The sequence below is a fragment of the Elephantulus edwardii genome, unplaced genomic scaffold (genome assembly GCF_000299155.1).
Source record: "Elephantulus edwardii isolate Elephantulus edwardi_28Jun2011 unplaced genomic scaffold, EleEdw1.0 scaffold00255, whole genome shotgun sequence".
Classification (NCBI taxonomy): domain Eukaryota; kingdom Metazoa; phylum Chordata; class Mammalia; order Macroscelidea; family Macroscelididae; genus Elephantulus; species Elephantulus edwardii.
In genome coordinates, this window is record NW_006400005.1 from 2,810,644 (window position 1) to 2,836,886 (window position 26,243).

The window sequence follows — 26,243 nt, forward strand, 5'->3', positions numbered from 1 at the left end:
CAAGAACAAACTGGGAGGAGGGTAGAGAGAATAGTGCAACAATGAATGAATGGAAACCCAAAATCTCTGTAAATGTTTATGAAAATTAATAAAATATGATTATAGAAAAGAAAAGAAGTGTCTTTCAAGCTCAAGGACTCATCTTTCAGACCCTATCCAACAATATTCTTCTATTATTCACATTTTTTAAACACTTGTTGATTCTTGGTCTGTCCTACTCTAACACTTCTACTGAAACTTGTCCACCATGGGTTACCCTGCTGATATTTGAAATACCAGTGAAATAGCTTCCAACATCATAGCTACATGCAATCCATTACAGGAGTACAAACTGATAGACTTATTTCATTAGGTAAATTTTGTGTCAAAGAAATTTTTAACAGTGATAACAAGCAAGGATATTAGTTTAAAGACTAAAGTAAGTCTGATCCATGCTGTAATGGTTTTTAATTGCTTTATATGCACCTGAAAGTGGTTAGCAGTCAAATATTTTAACCACTTTGTCACTAGAAGTCTAGATAGCTGTGTGAGGAGTTAAAGAGAAAGCAACTCTTAGATATCATTTGTTCTTACGTGTTCATGAAACTTTAGGGACAAGTATTTTTGTATAAAACCATTATTGTAGAATGAGTATAAGGATCCAAGAGGGGTAGGAGAGGATGGAAGCAGAGGGATGAGGATGTGCAGGGGGAGAGGGGATTAATCATGGGTTTGTGCAGGTTGATGGAGATAAGGAGAGGTAAACTGAAAGAAATTGTTCTTAAAAACAATGTATTTCAAATTTGTAAATAAGCTAGGGAAGAAAGAAAGAAAGGAGGGAGGGAGGGAAGGAAGGAAGGAAGGAAGGAAGGAAGGAAGGACAAACAACATACCGGACCAAGTCCCTACCAGTAGTAAATATCCCTCTTTTTCTGAATGCTTCTCACCTCTTAATTTTCTGAAAGAGTAAAGAGCTGGTTGCTAGTATACCTGTGCTTATGTTCTCTTCCTGAAAATTCTAAAAGTTAGCAAAGGAGACTATTTAGTCGGCTGGTCTCATACCACATTATTGTTTGGAAGCTCTTCCTCAATCACTCTCAGAAAACAGTGATTTTATATTTCATGAAAAATCTGTAGAGAACTAATTTCCCAGCTGTATCAGGATCATAAATCTGTCATATATGCTCGCACATCCTGATTATGTTCTTGGAAGTCTTAAGTTTTGGTTAGGAGGCAAACATGCTACAGACGGTGCCACCAGAGTTCCTTACATCTCAGTTTTGCTATGCTCAGTTTCTCTATGTTGCGATGCTCTTCACCCGCTCACTTCCCATGCGGGATTTTCTGTCTGCTTCTACAGGCTTTGAAGTTCTCATGATGCCAGCATTTGGAATGAGTCTCATTCTTAGGAAATGTAGGTGACTCTTTTCCCCACAGATTTTTAATTGTAATCAGTACATCAATTATGTAAGAAAATAATAACTTTACAGTGCTAAAATCTTTCACTCCGTAAACATACTTTGGAGATACTTGGGCTGTGAATTCAAATAATTCACCAAAGTTACTAGTTTGGCATTTAAATGTGTGTTGTCCCCCCACCCCACACCTCTACTTGACTTTAACCAAAACAGGACATAGTACCTGTGGTATACTTCTGTAATCTCTGTGTACCTCACCACCTAAATCTTTTTTGAGCTTTATAGTTTTATATGAAGATTATTTGAAAATTGCTCACACTGAAACATCTCAAACTTGCTCTCAATTCCTTTAGCTGGGCAAGAAGAAAAATAACTTTCTTCTTGTTGTTTTTGTTGTTATATGCAATTGAGTTGCCTGTGACTCTTAGCAGCTCTATGTATAGCACCTCTGAAGTGATTCTGACACTACTACCCCCATTGCTCTAGTTACTGTATCAATCCCCCTCAGCTGGGGTCTTCCTCTCCTGCACTGTCCCTCCACCCTTCCAAGCATGATGTCCTTCTCCAAGGATCAGTCCCTATTGATCATGTGCTCAAAGTATGTGAACTGGAGCTTCAAAATCCTACCCTCCAAGGGGAAAATTGGTTTCAGCCTCTTACAGACCTATTTGTATGTTCAAGACTCTTCTCTAGCACCACAACTCAAAAGCATCGATTCTTCTTCAGTCATCCTTAGTTATTGTCCAGCTCTCTGATGCACAGCAAGTAGTTACAAAGATAATGGCCTGGATCACCTTCTTAGTAGGAAACATTTTTGCTGAAAAGATCAGCATATGATTGAGTCAACTGAGGGACATGGCAGGAAAGGCACTGCAGTCACTCATGACAGAAGCCAGGTTCTTACAGAGGGTAATGTTGGTTTCAGGTGACATGAAGTAAATAAGGCCAAGTTCAGCGCAGATGAGTTTCTCTTCTCAAGTAGCATCTGCAGACAATGGAAAATAAATGGCATCAAATGAAACATTTCTCTCTTTTGAGAGATGAAAGTGGAATAAAAGAAGAGAAAGACTTCACAGATAAGATTTTAAGTGTTCTTGAGATGAAAATATCACAGTTAATATCATGCATCACACCAAAAGTTTTCTTGATCACTATTTTCATTATAAATATCTCTGGTTATGTGCAGTAAGGTTTATGGAGGGTGATATCCTTTCACCCTACCTATTCAATCTACAGACTGAGCAAATTATTCAAGAAGCCAGACTCCTTGAAGAAGACTCATCAACAACCTTCATTAGGCAGATTACACAACCTGCTTGCGGAAAATAAGATAGATGTTAGGCATTTGCTGCAGAAGATTCAAGAGTATACCCTTCCATATGGATTGCATCCCAACATCAAGGAGACAAATATCCATTGGACCAATAAGCTGCATTGTAAGAGATAAAAGATTGACATTGTAAATGATCTTACTTGGACCCACAATCAACACCCTTGGCCCGGTGATCAGGAGCTCAGGAATTGTTTTGCATTGAGAAAGTCCCCTGTAATGAACCTCTCCAAAACACTGAGGAGCAGTGATGTTTGAAGACTAATGTGCACCTGATTCAGGCCATCATCTTTCCATTCACTTGCTATGCCTCTTAGAGCTGGATAATGAATAAAGATGACAGAAGAAGTGTTTGGATTGTGATGTTAGAGAAAAGGACTGAGTATCTCATAGACTGCCAAAAGAACAAACAGATAGATATCAGAAAAGTTGTAGCCAGAATGCTCCTTGGAAGTAAGTATGGCAAAGCTTCATTTCACATGATTTAGGCATGTTGCTGGGAGAGGGACACCATGCTTAGAAAGGTGGAGGATATGATTAGGTATTATTGCCATGACAAGAATCCAGAACGAAGGCTGCATAGTGGAGTGGACTTGGGAGAAGGGATTGTGTAACAATAAAAGAATTTTTATTTTACTTTTCAAAGAGAAGAGTGAACTTGGGGGCGGGGGGGGCAGGGAGAAAAGTGCAACAATGAATGAATGAAAATCCAAAGTCTCTATAAACTTTCATTAAAATTAACAATAATAATAAAGGGGGGGAGTGGAGGGTCAGACAATGTGAGGAAGACCCTGAAGGAGATGGATTGACACAGTGAGTGCAGTGATGGGCTCAAGTGTGTCAGAGATGATGAAAATGGCACAGGATAGGACAGGGCTCATATCTGGTTTTGGTAGGGTCACTTTGAATCCTACTGGAGTCAGTTGCACTTGACAACATAACAACTTTGAAATAGATTTAAAATTCCCTTTGAAAATCAACCTAGTTTCTCTCCAAATTCCGTACTGTCAGAGTTATTTACACAGCTTGACTGTATTACTGTTGCTTTGTTTGAACCAGATACAGTTGTTTGTTTTCAGGCAGCCTATTTTGGAAATCATCATAAACACCAGAATATCTTCAGAAAGTGAAACAAAGCCTAGAGATTTGCATTTCTCACCTCATGATTTCCTTAGACTACATGTAGTTCATTAAGTGGCCTGAGTCACACTCACTATTCAGAGCAGCCTCTCTCTCTTCCCCCTTTGTTCCTCATTAAATTTACATAAGGTAAGTCTCATTAACATGGAACTAATTCACAGCTGACCCTCCAGTGGGTTTTCAGAGGCTCTGAATTGCTCTGTAAGCTCTGAAAGACCTTAACCTATCTTTCTACTGAGGAGTGGTTTGGGGGACTCGTACTGCCTGCCTTTGGTTTAGCAGGACAAGTCCTTACTCACTAGGCCATCAGAGCTCCCTGTAAGGTGAGGACATAAAGATAAATATGTAGAGAATAAACCCTTATTATAGCACTTCTGCTTTGTCACAATTACTGTTGAATTTGTCTAGCTCTATTAGAAGACCATTTGATGGTGAAAATTGGATCATTTTTCCTTCTTGTTTACACTTTGTGGGGGTGGGAGGCACAGAGTTCTGAAGACTAATATGCTGAATGAGTAAATTAAAAAAAATAATGAGGGGTTTGTGCGGGGAGAGGGGTGCAACAATGAATGAATGGAATCCCAAAATCTCTGTAGATGTTCATTGAAATGAAAAATAAACAACCTAAATTTAAAAAAAAAAATAATGAACAAAACATCAGATTAGCTTCAACAAGTCTTATTTTTAACGATAAGACTCCATCTAGAAAATAATTTCTTAACTGATCTCAGTTTATACCTCTCTCTGGTTTGTCTTTGTGAGTTTACAAAACATTGCTACATTGCTTTTTTGGCTCTAGCTTCTCTAATCAATTACATGGTATTATTTTGCTAATTCCTTTACCCAGTTGATAAAATTGGCTGGTCAAAACTTGCCAGTAGGGACCACTTTAATTGGAAGATGATTGATCTGACTATCCAATCAGTATTAGACTTAATAGTGTTGTGTTTTCCTCTGCTCCTTGAATCATTCTCCTTTGAAGAGAATGACATTTTCTAAAGCTGTGTGTCTCCTAGTTATAACAAACCTCAAAATAGCCATATGAGTTATCCACCCCTCCTTCTGTCTTCTGAGTCCATTCAGGTTTCAAGCCTACCACTTCACTGAACCTGTTCTTATTGTGCTTAGGTGGCTTAGAGTAGATGTTGACTCGTAACAACTTCAGTTTAAATGAATGAAGCACTGTCTGATCTTGTGCCATCCTCACAGTTCGCTATTCTGCTTGAGCCCATTGTGGCAGTCACTATGCCAGTCTGCCTCATTGAAGGTCTTCCTTCTTTCTCATTGACCCTCAATCAGGCATGATTTATTTTTTTCTCCTCCAGGGACTGCCCCTTCCTGATGGCATGCATGGAATATACCATGCACTGCTAAAAGAACTAATACCTCTGTCTCTGAAGGAGTGCACCTGTTAGCGTTATTGGTGCTCATGGAACCAAGCACTACCATCACTTTGGTCTCTTGATTGCTTGCGCTCAATAAGCAACACATTGACTTCCTGAAACAACACTTTCTTCTGATTTCTGCACAATCATATGTCCCTGGTTTCACCATATATTAAAAGTTCTTCTTTTTCAGTCTCTTCATCAGTTTGGGTTTTCCTCTGGATCTCGGGCTCCCCTCCCCTCTTTTTCTTCTTCTGTTCTTACTCCTGCCCTAAGTGATTACATTGAATACTAAGATTTCCATTCTTTCCATATGCCCATACTTACTATATATAGGGAGCACTTGTAGTATAATCCGAAGAGAATTCTAATGCTGGCCTCAAGGCAGTGTCTTTCTGCCAGTTCGAATCCACCAGCAGCTCTGCAGGAGAAAGATAAAAGCTGTCTTCTGTGTGATTTACTGCCTTCCAGAAATCTGCTAGAAGTGGTTCTGGTTAGTTTTTATTTGAGTGTTATGTCTGATGGTTTTTGTGTGCCTACTGCCACAACATTGACCCCCATTTCACCATCTTGAGTCATATATACACTTTTTTACCCTCATTCTGATTTAGGAAACCTGTAAACTTAATTTGTCCAAAAGACTATTTGTTATTTCCACCACTTGGTAGATTGTTGTACAGTAGATTGTTGAACGGCTCTACTATTCAAGACTTTAAATATGTTCATTGCAGATTGATCCCTGCTGAAAATTTACCTTTTAATCTCAGATATACTAAATCAGAATCTGTATTTTAACAAGATTCCATAGGCCATAGCAATCACTGGAAATCTAAAAAAAACAGTAGGGAGACTTGATAAACTGTAGATTCTGATTCAGTTTATCTGGTAGGAAAAGGCAAACTCAGCAGAGAGTCAAACCAGTAAAACCCTCATTTAATTATTCTGAAAACCTATGAATTATTTATTCCATCTTTTTTTTCTTTATTTCATCCATTTATCTATAATAGAGGAAGTTGTATAGAAATAAAATAAAAGCTGACTCTTATTTTCACTTCTACTCCCTTAATCCAAATAATTCTCTTCAGTGGGGTAGGATCCAGCCTCCCACTCTCCTTGTTTCTACTTCTAGTTCATAGAATTCAGTCTCTTGTGATATCTCCGATACTCAGTACAAACACCACCAGCTGTTTTTCTTTTTCTTCTCTACCTAACCTCAGGCATCCGTAACTTTCTCAGATAAACCAATTTCAATTACTCCTCAAGATCCTTCACTTGCTGTTTCTGCTGTAACAGTTTTCCATCAGGTCGTTGTGTAGCTGCTATTACTATGGTCACCTAATCTCTCTCTCTATGTTGATTAGCAATATCTAAAATTTTTATGTTGATTTAGTTTTTCATTTCTTTATTGTGCCTAACCTACAGCAAATCATACAAAATTATATTGGTGCTTAGTGAGTATTTATACTTATTACTTGATTAGTAATGCAATAACAAGTTAGTGTTAAGTTTTTTAATGGTGAAGACGTTTATTGAGTTCAAGTAGACTAGACAAATTCCTGGTTTTTTTCCCTTTTTTTTCATGTAGATTTTTATGTTACCTATTTTTTTTGTTCATAATGTTGTCGTGTTTAGCTTTAGAGTTGTTGTTGTTGTGTTCCATCTAGTCAACTACAACTGATTTCAGCCCTATGAACAATGGTACTGTGCCCTGTCCTATACTGAGCCAGCCTTATCATCTCTGATACACTTGACCCCACTGACACGGTGTCAGTCTATCTCATCCAGGGTCTTTATGTCCTGTGCTGTCCCTCCACCCTTCCAAGCCTGATGTCCTTCTCCAAGGACTGGTCCCTCCTGACAACATGCGCAAAGTATGTGCGGTAAAACTTCACAATCCTTGCCTCCAAAGAACAACCTGGTTTCACCGTCTCCAAGACAACGCTGCTTTTTCTTTTGGTAGTTCACGATATTTTCAGTACTCTTCTCCAGGACCACAACTCAAAGGAATTGATTCTTCTTCTGTGTTCATATTCTTGGATGCATGGGAAGCAATTGAGAAGACCATGAACTGGATCAGGTACAACTTACTCTCTAGACAGACATCATTGATCTCTAGCACTCTGGAGAGATCTTTGAAAGGAAATTTTTCTGTGTGACTTTTCCTTTTTATTTCCTGGCTTCTGGTGCCAAGGGTTTAGGTTGTGGATCCAAGCAAGAAGAAAGTAGTAGTAGCAGTAGCAGAAGTAAATAATGAAAGGTTTTGAATAAGTTAATGATGAAATGTATGTTTTCTAAATGGGAATAATTAGCAATTAGATTCATAACATTGACACTGGAGAGAAATATCTGGAAAGATATATATTTTGGGGGCCACATGGCACAGATAGATTTCAAGTCATGTATGCAATCACCTAGGAATAAACATAGAAAGAAATGAGAATGGCAAAGACTGGCCCCTTTGGTTTTCCTGTATTTGGAAGTCTTAAAGAGAAAAGGCTTCCGGCCCGAGACTGGAGAAAAGACTGAGAGGAGGGGAAATGGAAAAGATATGGGAAGGAATGTTGTGTATGCATATGTTGTTCTGAGCCATTGAGTTGATTACAAACCATAGCAACCCTTTGAGCAACTCTGAACCTTGCTTTGTGGTGTCAAAAGTTTATTATTCACAATGTCTTTCTTAGCCAATGATTTATTGTTTGTTTTATGCCAAAGTATTTATTATATTAGGGAGCTCTGGTGGCCTACCGGAAAGAAGCGACACTGCAATCTCAAAGGTACGTGGTTTGAGTCCACCAGTTACTCTAGAGGAGAAGGATGGGCAATCTCCCATGCAGTTAAAACCCACTGGAGGGTCAGCTATGTCTTGATTTTGACTCAATGGTACACAACAACAACATTTGAGGAGAGAGGGTTAGGGTGGATACAAGCCCCCTCCCTTACTAGAGGTTTATATAAGCTCAGGTGCTGTTTCTTGGGAACTCCTGCCTTTCCAGCTACACTGCACCAAATAGTCTTCAGTGGTCACAAGCCTCTATAAAACCATCCTGCACATCTACAATCACACAAATAATCCCTTGATGAATTTGAGTCTCTGGAATAACTTTCCATGAACCACCGAACCCAAGGGACATACAGGAGGGAAGGAACTGAACTAAGGAGGGACTGTTGATGTCAGAAATCATGGAGTTATACAGCATATCAAGCATTTGGTTTTAATCAATGGATAAGGTTGACTTGGCACTTTTTATAGTTGGCCTGCTACTAATCTTAGCAGAATGAATTTGTAATTCACTTGTGCTATCCTGAGTCAGCTTCACCATCTCTGACACACCTGACCCCACTGACACAGTTATTGTGTCAATTTGTCCAAAAACCAAACTGTTAAATAGTGCGTGTTTTAAAATCAAGAAAGGAGTGTGTATCCTTTCTCCATATTTTTTCAGTCTAAATGCTAAACATATCATTCAAGAGGATGGACTTTAGGAAGAAGAATGTGTCATCAGATTTGGAAGAAGACTCAACAACAACCTGTGTTATGCAGATGATACAAACTTGCTCACTGAAACTGAAGAGGACTGGAAGCACTTGCTGTAAAAGATCAAGGACTAGCCTTCAACATGGATTGCATCTCAATATCAAAAAGAAAAATCTTCACCACTGGACATCATGATAGATGGAGAAAAGATTAAAGTTGTTAATAATTTCATCTTACTTGTATCCACAATCAACACCTTGGCACCAGCAGTCAGGAAATCAAAAGATGAGTTACAGTGGAAAAATCTGTCAAGGACCTCTCCAGCATGCTGAAGAGCAATGATGTGAGTCTAAAGAGTAAGGTGTGCCTGATCAAAGCCATGATCTTTTCAATTGCTTGTTATACTTATGAGAGCCAGACAGTGAATAAGGATGACAAAAGAAGAATCAATACATTTGAGTTGTGGTGCTGGAGAGGAATATTGAACATACCATGGACTGCCACAAGAACAAACAGGTCTGTCTTGGAGAGGATGAAACCAAGCTGCACCTTGGAGGCAAAGATTTTGAAATGCTTTCTGACATACTTTGGGCATGTTGTCAGGAGTGATGAGTCCTTGCAGAAAGAAATCATGCTTGGAAAGGTTTATGTATGTGTTCTTGTTCTTAAGTGCCATCGAGTCGTAGACTACTCATAGTGACCCTATGAGCTAAAGACCTGAACACTTGTATAACTTTCGTTTCCAGAGGCAGGCTGTTTCAGAAGTGGATGCCTTTCCTGCTTCCAAGCTTGTTTTAATCGGGGAGCTCCACCAAACACTGTCCACCATGGGTAACCATTATCACATTTGACATATCAGTGTCACAGTTTTTAGCATCACAGCAACCACGAGTTAGCTCTATGGCAAATACTACTTCTAAGTGCTATACCACTTAGAAGAATGTTTGACCATTAAAACCAGGCCTGAGGGCCACAGATTAAAATCACCCACCTTTGGCTTGGTAGCATCATTTTCTATTCACTAGGCCAACAGAATAGCTCTCAAATTATTAACCATGTTGGCTCCCTGAGGGGTATAATTAGAGGAAATCTTTGACTTTTGTTATTCATACAACTTACTAATATTGCATCCACTTCCTAAACCACATGCCTCTGGACACTATGAACTTGGAGAAATGACAATAGTTATAAAAAGGCTTCAGGTGTTAAAAGTCAGTTGGGCCCTAGAGTCTAGTGTTATTTTTGGAGGATCATTCTTCTAAGTTGTGCAGCCCTCCTCTGTCAATTTGCTGCACTGAGGCAGTCTCTGGTTGCTATGATGCTGAACTATGTGTCATTGGGGGGTCAAAGGCCATAATGGATTCCCATGGTGCACAGTGTTTGGTGGAGCTCCAATTTAAGACAAGTTTGGAAGCAGGTTAGTTATAGAAAGGCTTCAGGCATTTTGTTCATAGGGTCACTATCAGTGGTACTCAACTCGGCGGCAATCAACAACAACAATGTATATCATCTTTATAAATAAAAGTATCCCCAGAAACCTAAACAGTAAAAACAATAAAAGTTTAATAATCTTTAAAAAATAACCCATGGACATTATCAGCATTGAATATGTAACACCTTTGATTAGTTGAGTCACAGAAGAGTTGCAGTCACCAAAAATGAAAAGGAAATTTCAGACTTCTACTTGGCTTATATGTTTTTAGATACTTGGTTTATTGAACTTGTGTGAAGTTTGAAAAGTTATGTGTGTGTTTCTATGTTGTAGTTAGTATGTATTTTTCCTATATTGTTAATGGATCTTAAGTTTCCACAAAAAATAGAAAACAGGAAATGCTTAGAGAATATGCAATATAATAAAAGCATATTCAGGCAATAAAAAGTCTAAACATTTACCTAACCTTTTGATGTTGTTTATACATAAAATCAGTAAATGTTTTAGTATATCATTTCTATACCATGAATAATGTTAATGCCTTTTAAGGAGCCTCACGAGAGTTTCTCTGCACTCACTTTGATCAGCTAATGTAATCACAGTCCAAAGAGATACTTACTCCTCCAGAACTTCCAGTCAGAAGTCATGCAGACAAGCCAACAAGCCATGAGATAATTGTGTAATTGGGAATTGCCCATCCTTCTCCTGCTGTTTGTCCCCATCTGTGTAACCTACACCCTTTCTTAGATGAGATGTTTCTCTGTAACCTCTCATAGATTATATAGTAGTACCAAAACTGTGATCTTTGATGCTTGTTCCAAGTACTACTTCTCATATTCTTTAGATCTTCTCCATACAAAAAGACTTTCAGATGGATCAAAGGTTATAAGGTTGATTAATATTATCTTTCCAAATAATACTTCAGTACCAAAACCAGTTTTTTACTCAATCAGCAGTAGCGTTGAGTGTGTTTTTCCATTTACTGTGTTTTAGGTAGTGGCTGAAACCGTGCCATTGGAACACTTTCCATTGCTACCCTTCCTGACCAAAGCACACTCGAGCAAAACTAATTAAGAAGAATGTTTCTTAGGTCACTGTTATTCTGATTGAATTTTTAACTATAATAATATAATTAACTCTTATATTTATACAGTCGATATTCAGGGAGAAACGGTCTAGATAAAACTTAGAGTTACTTTACTCTCTCTTTCCAGAATCGGGCCACAAGAAGTTAAAAAGCACTATACAGAGAAGCACAGAAACAGGAATGGCAGCAGAAATGAGGAAGATGGTCAGACAGCCGAGCCGAGAATCTACTGATGGCAGCATCAACAGTTACAGCTCAGAGGGCAAGTAAGTCGCCTATAGCACTCGGGCTCCATGGAGTGTGGAGTCACTGGGAAAATAGCCAAGCCAGCAAGGATTATTGTGAACCCAAAGTCCAACCGTCTATTATTCTAAGCTACCCTGACCTCTTTGGATTAGTATGTTTGGGCAATACTTCTGTAACTGAACACTCATATATTTCAAATTGATGAGAAGTGTTACATTATTGTAAATAATTTATTTTTGGCATTTAGAATATATTTAGTCCATCTTAGTAATTTGATCTTTACTGAGTGTTTAGTGGAGAATGTCACATTTACTGTCTAATCTAATATGTGAAACCCCTAGTTTGACCTAGGCCCAAAATCTGAATGCAGACTCCTAAATGAGGAAGTCTTTTCCCATTTTCTTACCTTTCTTCAAACTATTTGGGGCTCCCGCTGTTGGCATTCTAACACTTTAACAGTAATTTGTTTTTCTTTTATCTTGAGGTAAAAAGAAACCAATGAATCCATTTTCATCTCTGTATTTTTCTTTGTTTTTATGTACTAATTTTGGTTTTTTGCTGTATTATACAGATCTATTTCCCTATGCTTGGTATTTTTTTCTGATAATATGAGACTTTTACCACAGTCGTAGATTTTACGATAAATAGTGCTCTGCACTGGTAGCACAATGGTTTGTCACCTGCCTTTTACATAATTATTGACTTACCACCATTCAGATAACTCATACCCCAATATAAGAGTCATGATTTATTTTTCAATTCATCACATTTCTTTTACTGACATTTTCTCCCTTTGTTTAAAAAATTAAATAGCAACCCTCAATGGGAAAATGCTGCAGTAAATATGAGTGTGCATACATTTAAAGAAAAATTAAATAAAATTCTGTCAGCTTAAAATTCATGAGGCGGTTTTCTATTCCTGAACTGAATGGTCTCGGTTGATCTGATGTGATGATTGATATCATGTTGTCAATACATATAGCCGAGAGCAAGGATCAACAGGAATGATGTTATGCTCACTGATACAAATATTTGCTGAAGACCTATCAAGTAATATGTAGACAAAACCCTGGAAATACTATTTTCTGTTATTAAAAGAAAGGTAATTTAACATGACCACGGATAAGCCATATAACCTCTCATGTTGTTGTTGTTGTTATGTGCCGTCGAGTCGCTTGCGACTCATAGCGACCCTATGTACAACAGCCCTAAACTCCGCTCTATCCTGTGCCAATCGCACTGTCTCTGACACTCCCAACCCAATTATCCCAGTCACTGAATCAATCCACCTCATAGACGGCCTTCCTCTCCTGCGCTGTCCCTCCACCCTCCCAAGCATGATATCCCTCTCCAAGGACCGGTCTCTCCTCACAACATGTCCAAAGTATGTGAGACGGAGCCTCAGAATCCTTGCCTCCAAGGAGCCACCCGGTTTAACCCTTTCCAGGACAAATCTGTTTGTTTTCCTAGCAGTCCATGGTACTCTCAATACTCTTCTCCAGCACCACAGCTCAAAGGCATCAGTTCTCCTTCTGTCCTCCTTGGTCATTGTCCAACTCTCTGATGCATAACAGGTGATTGTGAAGACCATAGCCTGTATCAGACGCACCTTAGTCTCCAGAGAGACACCATTGCTCTTCAGTACTTAGGAGAGGTCCCTAACAGCAGACTTTCCCATGTCAATGCACCTTTTAATTTCCTGGCTGCTGGTGCCAATACTGTTGACTATGGAGCCAAGCAAACTAAAGCTGTGTACAATCTCAATCTCTTCACCATCCATCCTGATGCTGCCAATTGGTCCAGTGTACAACCTCTCTTGGATTTTTTTTATAGTCTCTAGTGACTTAAGGTAAGGAGTTGTGCTGCCAACCCAAAGGCACATGATTTGAATTCACAGCTGCTTTGTAGGAGAAAGACGAGTATTCTCATGTGCGATTTAGTGCTTCTCAAAAATCAGTTGGAGAGTCAGCTGTGAATCAGTTCTGTCTCAATGGTACATAACAACAGGAATATGCACTCAATTCCCATGTTTTCAATTAAACACTGTATGTGAAGGAATAGTATGTTGTTGGAAAAAACAAATCCTTACCATCAATCACAAAATAATTAATTGAATGCCAGCTCAGTAACAAGAACAGATTTTGTTACCCCGGGTGCATCTATAAAGAGCCAAAGGGTAAATTATCCATGAAACTTACATCCTTGGTGTTTCAGGGAATGTTATTATAGTGAAATAGAGCTAGTGTGTTCTATGTGGACTAAATAAAAGTCTGCGTAATTTAAAAAGAAGACGAATAAATTAAACGTTTTTTATTTGAAAATAAAATCCTGCATTTCGCTTTATATTGAATCAATATTTAATATCCACACACAACATTAGAGCATTAGTATTAATAATCAATTATCTACATAAAGTATATGATATGAAAAGTTAATGGTGTATTTTGCATCAAAATTAGAAGCCAAGTACAAACAAATCAAAAGAATATAAAGAAAGCTAATGTCATTTTGTTTATTTGTCTTGTGTTGTGTTTGTGTGGTTTTTGTTCCTTTCTGTCCTTTTGCTAATAGCTTAATATTTCCTGGAGTGCGGCTAGGAGCTGACAGTCAATTCAGTGATTTTCTTGATGGACTGGGACCGGCCCAGCTTGTTGGCAGGCAAACCCTAGCAACGCCTGCTATGGGTAAGGATCTTTCCCCCCCCCTTACATGAGAACTGTTTCATAGTTAACAAGTTCATTTAAAATACCACAGTTGTGAAAAGGAATGTTTTCACTAAGCTTCGCAAGTTAGCAGTCTTGCTGCTTGCAAGATATTACTCCTATTTACGGTACCGTTTTCCAATTTAGCTAAATTACAAAATGAAAAGTCATTCATAAATCTGAGAGTTATAAGAATATCCTGTCAGCACGTCTAGAATAGACCAAAATCAAGTCTAGAATAGACCAAAACCTAAGGGTAGCATTTCATGGTATCTTTAAAAGAGAGAAATTGACTCTTAATAAAATGACAAGAACAAAAATAAATTTTATTTTATTATAGATCTCAGCATAAGAAAAGAAAATAAATCCAAATAGTATCCAAAAGGAAATATGGGAGAGTGTCTTCCTTAAACCCATAGTAAGCAAAAACTTCTCTGAAAAATCAAAATGCATTAACCATAAAGACGAAGTTAATTTGATGACACTAAAACTTTATTCCATCAAAAGACACCACTGAGATAGTGAGAATGTAAACTACAAATAAGTTTAATATTTTAAAAATCTATTCCATTTTTATGCACGGACAGCAGATAGCTAGAAACACAATTAAAGAGAGAAGACCAGTTATAGTTATGACAGATGATATAAATTATCTGGGAAAAGATTGTACAAGACCTAATAAAAGCTGTTTCTGGTGATCTAATCCTGGGGAATTCACCTGCTAAGCCAAAGACCAAGCAGTTCATTCAAGCCCACCAGCAGTTAACCACAGAAAACATGGACAATTTTCTCCCTTGAGATTTACCTCCCTGCAAAACCTATAGAGCATCAGCTATAATTCTGTGTCAACTCTGCAGCAATGAGTTATTTAGTATTTAAATAAATAATGACATACCCACTTGTAGAATGTAAGATGATGATGTGTTGTCATAATTTGATAGAAAAGTGGGTTGTTGTTGTTGTTGTTGTTGTTTAGTGCTATCAAGTCATAGATGACTCATAGCGACCCTATGAACGAAAGGCCTAAGCACTGTTCATAGAGTTTCCAGAGGCAAGCCATTTCAGAAGTGGATACCGCTTCTGCTTCCAGGCTGGTTTTAGTTGGGAAGCCCAGCAAACACTGTCCACCATGGGGTAAACATTACCACCTTTGGCACATCATTGTCACAGTGTTCAGCATTACAGCAACCACGAGTTACTTCTGGACAGCAATGCACAGACTAGTGCTATACCACCTAGAAGGATGTTTGGCAGGAAAACAATTTGAACCAGGTCTGAGGGCCACAAATTAAAATCACCCACTTTGGGCTTGGTAGCATAACTTTCTGTCCACTAGGCCAACGTAGCTCTCTCTCTCTGTTGTCGTTGTTATTGTTGTTAGGTGCTGTCGAGTCATTTACGAATTATAGAGAAGTGGGTAGGTAAATAAAAGGATTGAGAGATGGAGAGAGAGAGACTTTTTAAAAAGAAACATTTTGTGAAACTTCAAGAAAATCCACCAGAAAGTTGATGGTAGTTATCTTTAGATAATGGAAGTGCAGATAATTGCACCACGTAACTAGGTAGTTCAAACCTACCCAGAAGCACTTTGGAAGGTAGCCGTGGCAGTTTGCTGCTTAAACATCCTGGCCTTGAAAATTCTATAGAGTAGGTGTACCTTGCACACATGGGATTACCGGGGGTTGTACTCAACTCAGCAGCAACAAAGAACCACATAAAATGCTAGATGTTGTTGTTGTTGTTGTTGTTATGGTTATGTGCCGTCGAGTCACTTGTGACTCATAGCGACCCTATGTACAACAGCCCTAAACTCCGCTCTGTCCTGTGCCAATCGCACTGTCTCTGACACTCCCATCCCAATTATCCCAGTCACTGAATCAATCCACCTCATAGAGGGCCTTCCTCTCCTGCGCCGTCCCTCCAACCTCCCAAGCATGATGTCCCTCTCTAAGGACCGGTCTCTCCTCACAACATGTCCAAAGTATGTTAGACGGAACCTCAGAATCCTTGCCTCCAAGGAGCCACCCGGTTTAACCCTTTCCAGGACAAATCTGTTTGTTTTCCTAGCAGTCCATGGTATTCTGAATACTCTTCTCCAGCACCACAGCTCAAAGGCATCAATTCTCCTTCTGTCCTCCTTAGTCATTGTCCAACTCTCTGATGCATAACAAGTGATTGCTAAGACCATGGCCTGTATCAGATGCACCTTAGTCTCCAGAGAGACACCGTTGCTCTTCAGTACTTTGGAGAGGTCCCTAACAGCAGACTTTCCCATGGCAATGTGCCTTTTAATTTCCTGGCTGCTGGCGCCAAGACTGTTGACCAGGGAGCCAAGCAAACTAAATCTGTGTACAATCTCAGTCTCTTCACCATCCATCCTGATGCTGCCAATTGGTCCAGTGGTGAGAATCTTTGTCTTCTTGACATTGAGCCTCAATCCAATGCTAGATGACATAATATTAAGAAATCAAACTAGAGTACAAAAATCAAGCAAATACTTAAGTGTTACTAGATAGTGATTTTTCATATCTAATTTCCAAGTCTCACAGATGGATTAGTAACAGAAAAATTATGATAAACACTTCACAACATGATTTGGAGACAGTAAAAGGAAAGTAAGAACTTGAGAAGAACCCTTAAGAAATTTTTTATCAAAATCATAATTTGAAGTCCATTATGGACTTTTTTCCCCTTAAGTGAATGTAACTTCAAAGAAGCTAAAACTGTTTTCTTCCTTTCACTTGCAGGTGATATACAGATTGGAATGGAGGATAAAAAGGGCCAATTAGAAGTTGAAGTTATTAGAGCACGAAGCCTCACGCAAAAACCAGGTTCCAAATCCACACCTGGTAAGGAGGAGAGGTGCTGAGTTTGGACAAGGAAATATTAACACAACAAAGAATACTAAACATTTATTGCATTTGAATTTAATTCCTCTGTTTTGCATCATCTGTTTAACTGGCAGCTTCTCTGTGTTCTTTTTATAAAAGTGGATCTTAGTTTTTCTTGCATAGTTACTCTGTCCAAAGGTATTAGGAGGAGCATAGTTGTATTAAGGAAGCCTTAGTTATCATCACTTGGCTGCTGTCCTTTCTTTTATTTCTACATATCAACATAAAAAAAATGAGTTCTAATTATAGAAAGGGGAGTAAATGAGCTTTACAGTGTAGACCTATACTGTAATGAGAATTGTCTTATGATATTGCTGCCATTTTCCCAAAAATGGCAATAGTGGTAGCATATGGATTTAAGAAATTCAGTGTGTGTACTATGATTTCAACAATCAGAGGGGAAACTTTTGATAAGCATTTCTAATTCAATAAAAGACATTCTCTAGTAATTTAAGACTTAATTCTTTGCATGTTTCTATACCTCCATTCAGCTCCATACGTCAAAGTGTATCTTTTGGAAAATGGCGCCTGTATAGCCAAGAAGAAGACAAGAATTGCACGTAAAACCCTCGACCCTTTGTATCAGCAGTCCCTGGTTTTCGATGAAAGCCCACAGGGTAAAGTTCTTCAGGTCAGTAATAATAGCAGAGTTTGTTTGGGTTTTTTAATCATTATATCCACCTTATTGAAGCAATGTTCAAACACCAGAGAGTGAAGTTCAGTAAGGATAGATGTCATATAATAGCCTTTCTTTTCTCAAGATGCCCTTTGAAATATTCCTTTCAGCTCTCTTCATCATTTATTCCTTTGTTTTGGCTTCTTTGCATTCAAGTTTCAGAATATCTTCTGACATCTGTTTTGGCCTTTTCCTTCTTCCCTATCTTTATAATGAACTTTTGCTTTCATCATGGGTGTTGTCCTTAAAGAAATCAAAAGACATGTTGCATTGGGGAAATGTGTTGAAAGTAAGAAAGGCAGAAGAAAATCTTATGCCTTTGAATTGTGGTGGTGATGGAAAGTGTTGGTTGTGCCATAAACTGCCAAAGGAAAAAATAAATCTGTCTTGGAAGAAGTGTTTCTTAGTGGCAACGATGGTGAAACCCAGTCTAACATACTTCGGGCATGTTGTTAGAAGGACCTAGTCCTTAGAAAAAGACATCATGCTGGGAAAGGTAGAGGGTTCAGTGAAAAAGAGGAAAACCCCCAATGAAATGGATTGACAGTGACTGCAGCAAAGGGCTGGAAAATGATAGGGATTGTGAAGCTGATGCAGGACGGGGCAGAGTCATTTACAGGGTTGCTATGGGTCTCTTTGGAGACTAAGGTGCGTCTGATACAGGCCATGGTCTTCACAATCACTTGTTATGCATCAGAGAATTGGACAGTGACTAAAGAGTATGGGAGGAGAATTGATGTCTTTGAGTTGTGGTGCTGGAGAAGAGTATTGAGAGTACCATGGACTGCTAGGAAAACAAACAGATTCATCCTGGAAAAGGTTAAACCGGGTGGCTCCTTGGAGGCAAGGATTCTGAGACTCCGTCTAACATACTTTGGACATGTTGTGAGGAGAGACCAGTCCTTGGAAAAGGACATCATGCTTGGGAGGGTGGAGGGATAGCACAGGAGGGGAAGGCCCTCTATGAGGTGGATTGATTCAGTGACTGGGGTAATCGGGATGGGAGTGTCAGAGACAGTGCGATTGGCACAGGACAGAGCAGAGTTTAGGGCTGTTGTACATAGGGTCTCTGTGAGTCGCAAGCGACTCAATGGCACATAACAAAAACAACAACATATAGATAGTACTCTTCATTGCCTAGGGAAATTTTACCTTTGCCCCATTAAATCTAAAAGTTGGGGGAGTAAATTTATTCGTATATTTTTAGGTTCAGAAGTATTTCTGTTTAGATTCAGATGTGTTAATGTTTTGGATGGGGTGCGGTTTTTTTCTTTTTTATACCTCCACAGCTCTAGTTATGTTCATTTCCTCCTCTCATTGACTGACCCACTTTTACAAAACCGTTGCTTTGGACCTTTCAAATGCAAAACAGAGAACAGTTTGAGTTACATTGCCTTTCTGTCTCTTCAGGTGATTGTCTGGGGAGACTATGGCAGAATGGACCACAAATGCTTTATGGGTGTTGCTCAGATCTTGCTGGAAGAACTTGACCTCTCCAGTATGGTCATCGGATGGTACAAGTTGTTCCCTCCTTCGTCACTGGTGGATCCCACACTCACGCCTCTAACCCGTCGTGCTTCCCAATCATCTCTGGAAAGTTCAACTGGGCCACCCTGTATTCGATCATAGTGAACTTATAACCAGAGTCGTCCCAGTAAAACTCTACCTTTTCAGGATAATAATCTGAACCAGATATTTCATGATCAAAAGCATTGTTGGAGACAGACAATCAACCTGTGTCTTGCCTGTAGTAGTTTTTCAATGTGTCCCAATTGTTCTTTAAAACCTGGCTTCACATGACAGAACAAGGCAGTCAGTCAGAATACATACAGTAAGAGACAGCGTGCTAGTGAGAGTCACTGATGCTTCTAAAGAAAAGAGAGGAAACTTCAAACATACATACATGCGCATGCGCACACACAGAGCAAATGGAACAAACTGGAAACTCTCACGCTGGGAAAAGTTGAATTTTACACGTCTCTACACAGACCACAAGCAGTGTTATTTCCCTGGTGTTTGTGAAATTTTGTTCTTTTGTGTTTTCTTTCTCGCGTGTGTTGATTGTTGGATTTTTTTTGTTTGCTTGGTTGGTTTGGTTTGGTTTTTCACTGTCTTTGTATTTCCACTAGTTTGGGTCTGTGTTATGACAGGCCTCATGATGTTAACAGAGACCCTTCCTTTCTTTTTCCAGAAGCACCAAAAAAAGGGCTGAAGCAGTCTCTGTGGCATCTCCTGAAAGCATCCCACAGCTAAACACATTGCAGCCAATGCAGGGTTTCACTGGTTCTCGTTTTCCAATTCTTCGAAGTCATATGTGTAGAAACCCAAAAAGAAATTAAAAAAAAAAGAAAAAATATCCAAACAACAACAAAAAATTCTCGTCCAAGTTAAATGACCACAGAATTGTTTATTTTTAAATGAAGAGCATCTCTTTGCTTTCTACAAAATTAATTTGTTTTCCATTATTTTGCATGGAAAACTTTTAAAGAAATCAATCTGCAACTAATGCTGGGGACTAAAGCTAATTGCATAATTGTCCTTTCGAAACACTTCTTATAATGCCTTTTCCTTCCTGATAGCCAAATAAAGAAATAATGCTCATGTGGATAAAGCATTCTTAGGACTTCCCACAGTGGTGACTAGGAGTGGACGTGAGCCTCTGACACTTTGAGCTATGCCCAGGCTTCTTGGCCATGTCTCTTTTAGACACACTCATCTGCCCTGGAAGGAGCATGATATGAGCTGTTCAATATTCCACTGGAGACTCCAGTTGAAATATTCTGCACTAACTAATGTTTTTATCCAATTTTAGTTTACATTTCTTTGAGATTGATGCAAGCACAAAGCTTGGTTTTTTAATGCAAAGTATCTTACTTTTTTTCAGGGTCGGGGGGTGGTAAAAAGAAAACAAAGTCAAATTTCACTTTGCATTTTATCCATCTGAGTTCTTCTTGGCCTTGAATTTCCCTTGTGACATCCTGTATATGTGCTCCAGACTGCAGACTCTGCAGGTGCATCAATACATTCTCCCTCCTTTTATGAATCATTCCATTTCTGTGACTACACAGATAGAGCAGCATGACTTGGATCTCTTCAAAGCTGCATGCACGTTTTGTAAAAAAAAATTAATAAACTAATAAAAAAGAAAGAAATAAAAGGCTATTTAATGATGTATGTTAGTTCCACATAGGCCCGCTTGTATGTTGCATGTACTTGTACAGTTTGCTTGTTAATTATTATACTGAAATAACCAAGAAATCTAAGCCATCCATTTTTGTTATAGACATTTTGCAGGTTTTAGCCAGATTCAATCTGTGAGTCTGGTGTGAAATGTCTATAGATGGACTTTATTTTTTACCCTCTGGACAACGTGATGTAGTACGGACCAAATTCCTTCTAATCAATATTTTGGTGTAGATTCCTACTGTGCGACTGTAACACATGTAGACACTGTGTACACTCTAGGTTTTAAACCACAGACATACTGCCTGCACCAAGTGAATTCTTTATTATTATTTATACATGCCAGATTTATCTGCCCATCATTCCACAGGGCACAGAGTGACCACTGCTCACCAGGCTGAGCAGGAAGAACTGAAGCATTGGTGCACTTCTACTAGATTCCGTTCTGTCTTAGTGGCCAACAATCAACTAATTTTAATTGGGTAGTATCTTTCTATTTTGACCACTTGTCTTAACACTCCCCTGTGCTTTTAAATGAACTTCCAACTCATGTTATGTAAACATGTTGAATAAAATTTACTTTTCATGTCAGTCAGAAGCCATCTGTGTTCTATGTTTTGCCAGATTTCCATTGTGGGTTCTGTGGTGCAAAATGGGAGCCAAATCATGGGAAGGGGAGACGGGGGTTTGTTGTTTGTTGCGGGCATTTGACTTGACTTGTCACTACACTCTATATGTCTTAACCTACCACCTAAAGGGTACTTTGCATCACATAGAAGTTTTCACTTTGTCAGCCTGTCTAAGTGAGCACATGACTACACTTCTGAAAAGTGGCATTATTAAAAACAATAAATCTCACTAAGAATCAAATGGAAGGTTGTTTTTCTGCTGTTTGAGTGTGCTAATAAAAGAGGCAACTCTGCTGTCCAATTGTCAAATTATTTCGACTTATGTCCTGTGTCAAAGCATTGAGTTTTGCGTCTCCATGACATTGGGTTGGTCGTTCCATCTCTTCTTTCCGAGCTCTTCACTAATTTATAAAAACTGTGTCCTCGAGTAGGCAGACTTACTTTAAAATGAGCAATGCATTTCTAAATTATCTTTAGTAGAATCCTGGTGAGTAAACACATCTTTAACTGTAGACAGTTAAATATATCAAAAGAAAATACTAGCTTTCTTGATTCAATTCCGTGCTTGTCGTCTTTTCCAAAAATACATTAAAATCTTTTTTTTTTCAGTCATTCCTCACAATTTGCTATGTATAAGCATTAATTGCATGTTTCACTGGGTAATATAAGAGTCTTGATATAGTCGCCTTCACCTTCTTTTGTTGTTGTGTTGTGCTTTCAAGTCAGAAATGAACCATCGCTGACCTTCCAGCTGGTTTTCAGAGGCAGTAAATCTCATGGGAGGAGATGACCCTTTTTCTCCCATGGAGCAACTGCTGGATTTAAACCACATACCCTTGAGATGGAAGTACAGGCCCTCCAAAAAGCATCTTTTTTTTTCCACTCAAAAAAGTCCTTTTAAACACTCTTAACTTTCTTACAGATCACACTGGCTTTAACTTTGTAAGGCAAAAGAAATATGGCTGAGTCAGTATCAAATTTGAGACATCAAAGTAAACCATGTATTATTAACTCAGTTGTTTACAAACTTTAAAGCAAATGACTAGTTGTTTTGTTGTTTGTTTTTTTTTTACTCAACCACTTATTTGTTCTGCATAACATAAAAGTATCTGTTAGGCTGGGGAAATAGGAAGCAAAAAGCAACTAACCAGTTTCGTTTATAATAAACTATCAGAGTAAAGCTATTTGATAGTAAGATGATAGCACACTGAGCATGGAGCACAGACCAAACTGCCAATGAAATGGGAAGTGGTTGAAGATGACATTGAGGTTCCATATCTAGGAAGAAACAGAATAGCAGCTATTTCTTTTCAAATCAGATAAATACATGAAGTCATCTATCCCATGATAGGATTCTCTACATTAGTAGAGAAGAAATAGCATGGGGGGGTGGTGTGGGGGTGAAGGTTTGCTAAGTGTGTACGGTCTCCTGTTCACACAGATAACACAAGTTCTTGAGATCATAGCCTCTGGTGTATGATCTAATTATGCTTAATCAACATTATTCAGACTGCTGCTTTTTGTTGCAGAATTGGATATTAAGTAAGGACTTATCTATTAAAAGGAAAAATGACCCTGTTCTGAAGGAGTTCCTTATCTTCTGAGAGGTCATTATATAAAGAATTACAAAGAAGTATGTTGTATACTTGATTTATATGCAAAAGGCTAAGGAACCCTGGTTGATTTAGCAAGCTCTTGATTGCTAACTGAAAAGTTGGTAGTTGGAACCCACCCAGGAGCTCCGCAGAAGAAAGCCCTGGTCCATCTGCTCCTATCAGGATTGCATCTGGGAAAACCCCATAGGGCAGTTCTGCACTGTTGTATGGGATCTGTATGAATTGCAGTTAATTCAGTGGGACACAGCAACGTCGAAAAGACTATGGATTCCCTTCATTTTCACCACTGTTGTTTGAAGTACTATTTTGAACCCAACTCCACACACCAAAAAGTCACAAAGCTGGTTAGTGACAGAGCTGAGATATGCATCAAGGCCTTGACTGACCCAGGAGCTGGCTTTGCAAACACTAAGTGCAGACCCCTGAGCTGGAGTTTAGGTGGGCAGATAGGGGTGTAGGAAAAGGAACAAGTTAATTCTCCATCCTCTGATGCCACCATCTAAGGCTTTGCTCCTCCATCTCTGCTTTGTGTCTTCCTCTGACTTACCTATTTGCATTACTAAATTGCATGAAGCTTTCAGTAACAGCATGTGTAAAGTTTCTAGGATTCCAGTTCTATCCTTTGGTTCCAAGTTAAAAAGAGCTTTTGGCCAAGTGGTAAGGAGTTATGCTGCCACCCGAAGACATGCAATTTGAATCCACTAATTGGTCCACGGGAGACAGAAGAACAGTCTCTTCCCAGGAGATTTACAGCCTTTGAAAACCTACAGAAAGGTTAGCTCTGAGTCATTTCTGTCTCAGTAGCACATAACAAACAACAGACCTAATGCAATATTGTTCTGTACCATGGCGTAGATTTAGCCTTATAACAACTCTATAGGAAAGAGTAGAGCTGCCTCTGGAAGTTTTCTCAGCAGTAATTGTTACAGTGTTTACCAGGTCTGTCTGTCTGTCTTGGAGCTACTGGCTGAGTTCAAACCAACAGCTCGGGTAGCAGCCAGGCATTTAACTACTGCACGGTTAGGATTCCTTCCCAATACACTTATTGTTACTAAGTGTCATTAAGTGGAGTCCAATTCATAGTAACCTGTGTAAAATCAAATTAAGTCAAGTGGGTTTTCAGGGCATCACATAGGAAGAGATTGCCCCTCTTTCTCCAGCAGAGCAGCTAATGGATTAAAACTGTGCTTCTTGCCACTACATTACCAGAGCTCCAATGCAATACTGTCCCTTAATTCTGCATCAGTCATAAAACCTGCACTTAGGGGTAGAATTGGACTTGAATCTTCCAGCCATAGACCTGCAGTGGTTTTTCAGTCTTTTGATAATAAATGTGTATCCCCTCTAAGTTACTTCCACAATAGATTTCATGACTCTTCGTTTTTCTGCAAAGCAGCTGCTTAGAGGAGTTTAGAAGTCAATCCCTTGACAAACTCCTGTACTCTACAGAGAACCCACCCAGTGACTCCAAGACAGAAAGACCTGTGTTAAGAGGACATGACACATGTTTTCATAATGTGTCCTGCTAAAATTAATAGTGTACTATTGATGAGAAATCTCAGATCAATGTAGTCCAGCTGTATTGTCCAAAATTCCTAACATGAACAGCTACATCCGTGGCTCAGTTCCCCAATCTCTCTATGGTCCTCATTAGCTAGAATGTCTCACAGAGTTTCAGACCCATTATGAAAATGATTCATGTGACTGTAGATGGCAGACTGGTTTTGGAAAAACTGGAGAGCAATGGGCCAGGATCCTGTAGACTGTCACTTGTGGCACAGTTAGATGGTGGCTGTGGATGGTGTAGACTGGTGGTGTAGAAACTGGTGAGCAGCTGGAAGCTATGTCTCAGGCAAGTGAGTTTTCTAAAGGGGGCAGAGGCACAGGGGGTGTTGAAGTGCTTGGCACCAAGGTTCCATGAGCTTATATAAACCTCTAGTAGGGTGGGACTGGTATCTCATCCTAATCCTCTCTCTTTAATACAATAATTACTTAAGCACAAAATAAACAGTAAATTATTTGCTAGAGAAGACATCTGAGTGATAAACCTTAGACACCCAAAGACCAGCCCCCGGCTTTTCTAGCAACACCTTCATACATGAGAAATCATAATAAGAACTATATATAAAAAATCATAATAAGAACTATATTAATGAAAGCTTGCAAGCCAGCAACTTCATGCCTCATGCCTTAATCTCCCCCACTGTAGATAGCCAATTTCTGATTTGCCTCTGAAGAAATAAGCACGTTTCTTTTTCTGAAGAATCTTCTGTTCCAGTTAGAACATTTAGCATATGAATTCATAAGCATAGTCCAATCAAGAACATACCATCAGGATGCAGCAATCAGGACTAACAGATGAAACCTCTTATCTTCATCTTCTTGATTACCCATAAGAAATATAGGCATCTGTCCAGTGATGTACCCCTTTAGCTCCTCTCTTACTGAATATGAGCATACACATTTGAAGGTGTGTGAATCAGCCTTCATATTCTTATCTCCTCTCCCCTCCCATTTTAGATAGCAAATGCTTCAGTTGTCCATTCCAAATCTGTAGCAAACCATTACTCTGAGAATGGTAGGCAATATGGATGTCCATTCAATGTGATGTTTCTTGACCCATTAGTACAATTGTAAGGCTGTTAAGTGTGTTTCTTGTTCTGAGGAACTATAACTTGGTGGCCCTATCTGGTACAGTATCTTTTATTCCTGTACTTTAATGGTATTTTTGCTATTTTCATCGGTTCCAGGATATGTAAGGCCCAGTATAGGATAAGTATCTGTTCCTGCGAGGACCCATTGAAGTCACCTGGCACCACTGATGCCTTTGGTCCAGTATAATCGACTTGCCAACTATGTACAGGAAATTACCCTACTGGAAGTCTGTCCCATAGCCACCTGCAAGCTCTCTCTTGCTGACAAACAGGGAAATTGTTATTGGCATTTTATGCCTCAGAAAAAGAAAGAGGAATGTGTCTAGTTTCAGCCCATCTCTGCATTGCTGAATGGTATTTACTGGACTTCCTTGTAAGCGTATGGATATGATCCTGTCAC

At 39.0% G+C, this 26,243-nt stretch overlaps 1 protein-coding gene across 7 annotated transcripts in view; it reads left to right on the top strand.

Moving 5' to 3' along the window:
- RIMS1 (regulating synaptic membrane exocytosis 1) overlaps nucleotides 1-19,922 on the top strand; it is a 701,348-nt gene extending 681,426 nt beyond the window's left edge. For 3 of the 7 annotated variants that reach the window (XM_006899387.1, XM_006899388.1, XM_006899390.1), the window contains 5 exons: nucleotides 11,374-11,512; nucleotides 14,064-14,176; nucleotides 16,942-17,043; nucleotides 17,577-17,716; nucleotides 19,172-19,576. In XM_006899387.1, the coding sequence (XP_006899449.1) occupies nucleotides 11,374-11,512; nucleotides 14,064-14,176; nucleotides 16,942-17,043; nucleotides 17,577-17,716; nucleotides 19,172-19,390 (713 nt within the window). In that variant the 3' untranslated portion in view covers nucleotides 19,391-19,576. Of the gene's footprint in view, nucleotides 1-11,373; nucleotides 11,513-14,063; nucleotides 14,177-16,941; nucleotides 17,044-17,576; nucleotides 17,717-19,171 lie in introns of all 7 variants that reach the window. The other 4 variants (XM_006899389.1, XM_006899391.1, XM_006899392.1 and 1 more) reach the window with 4 other exon arrangements.
- The last annotated feature ends 6,321 nt before the right edge of the window (nucleotides 19,923-26,243 follow it).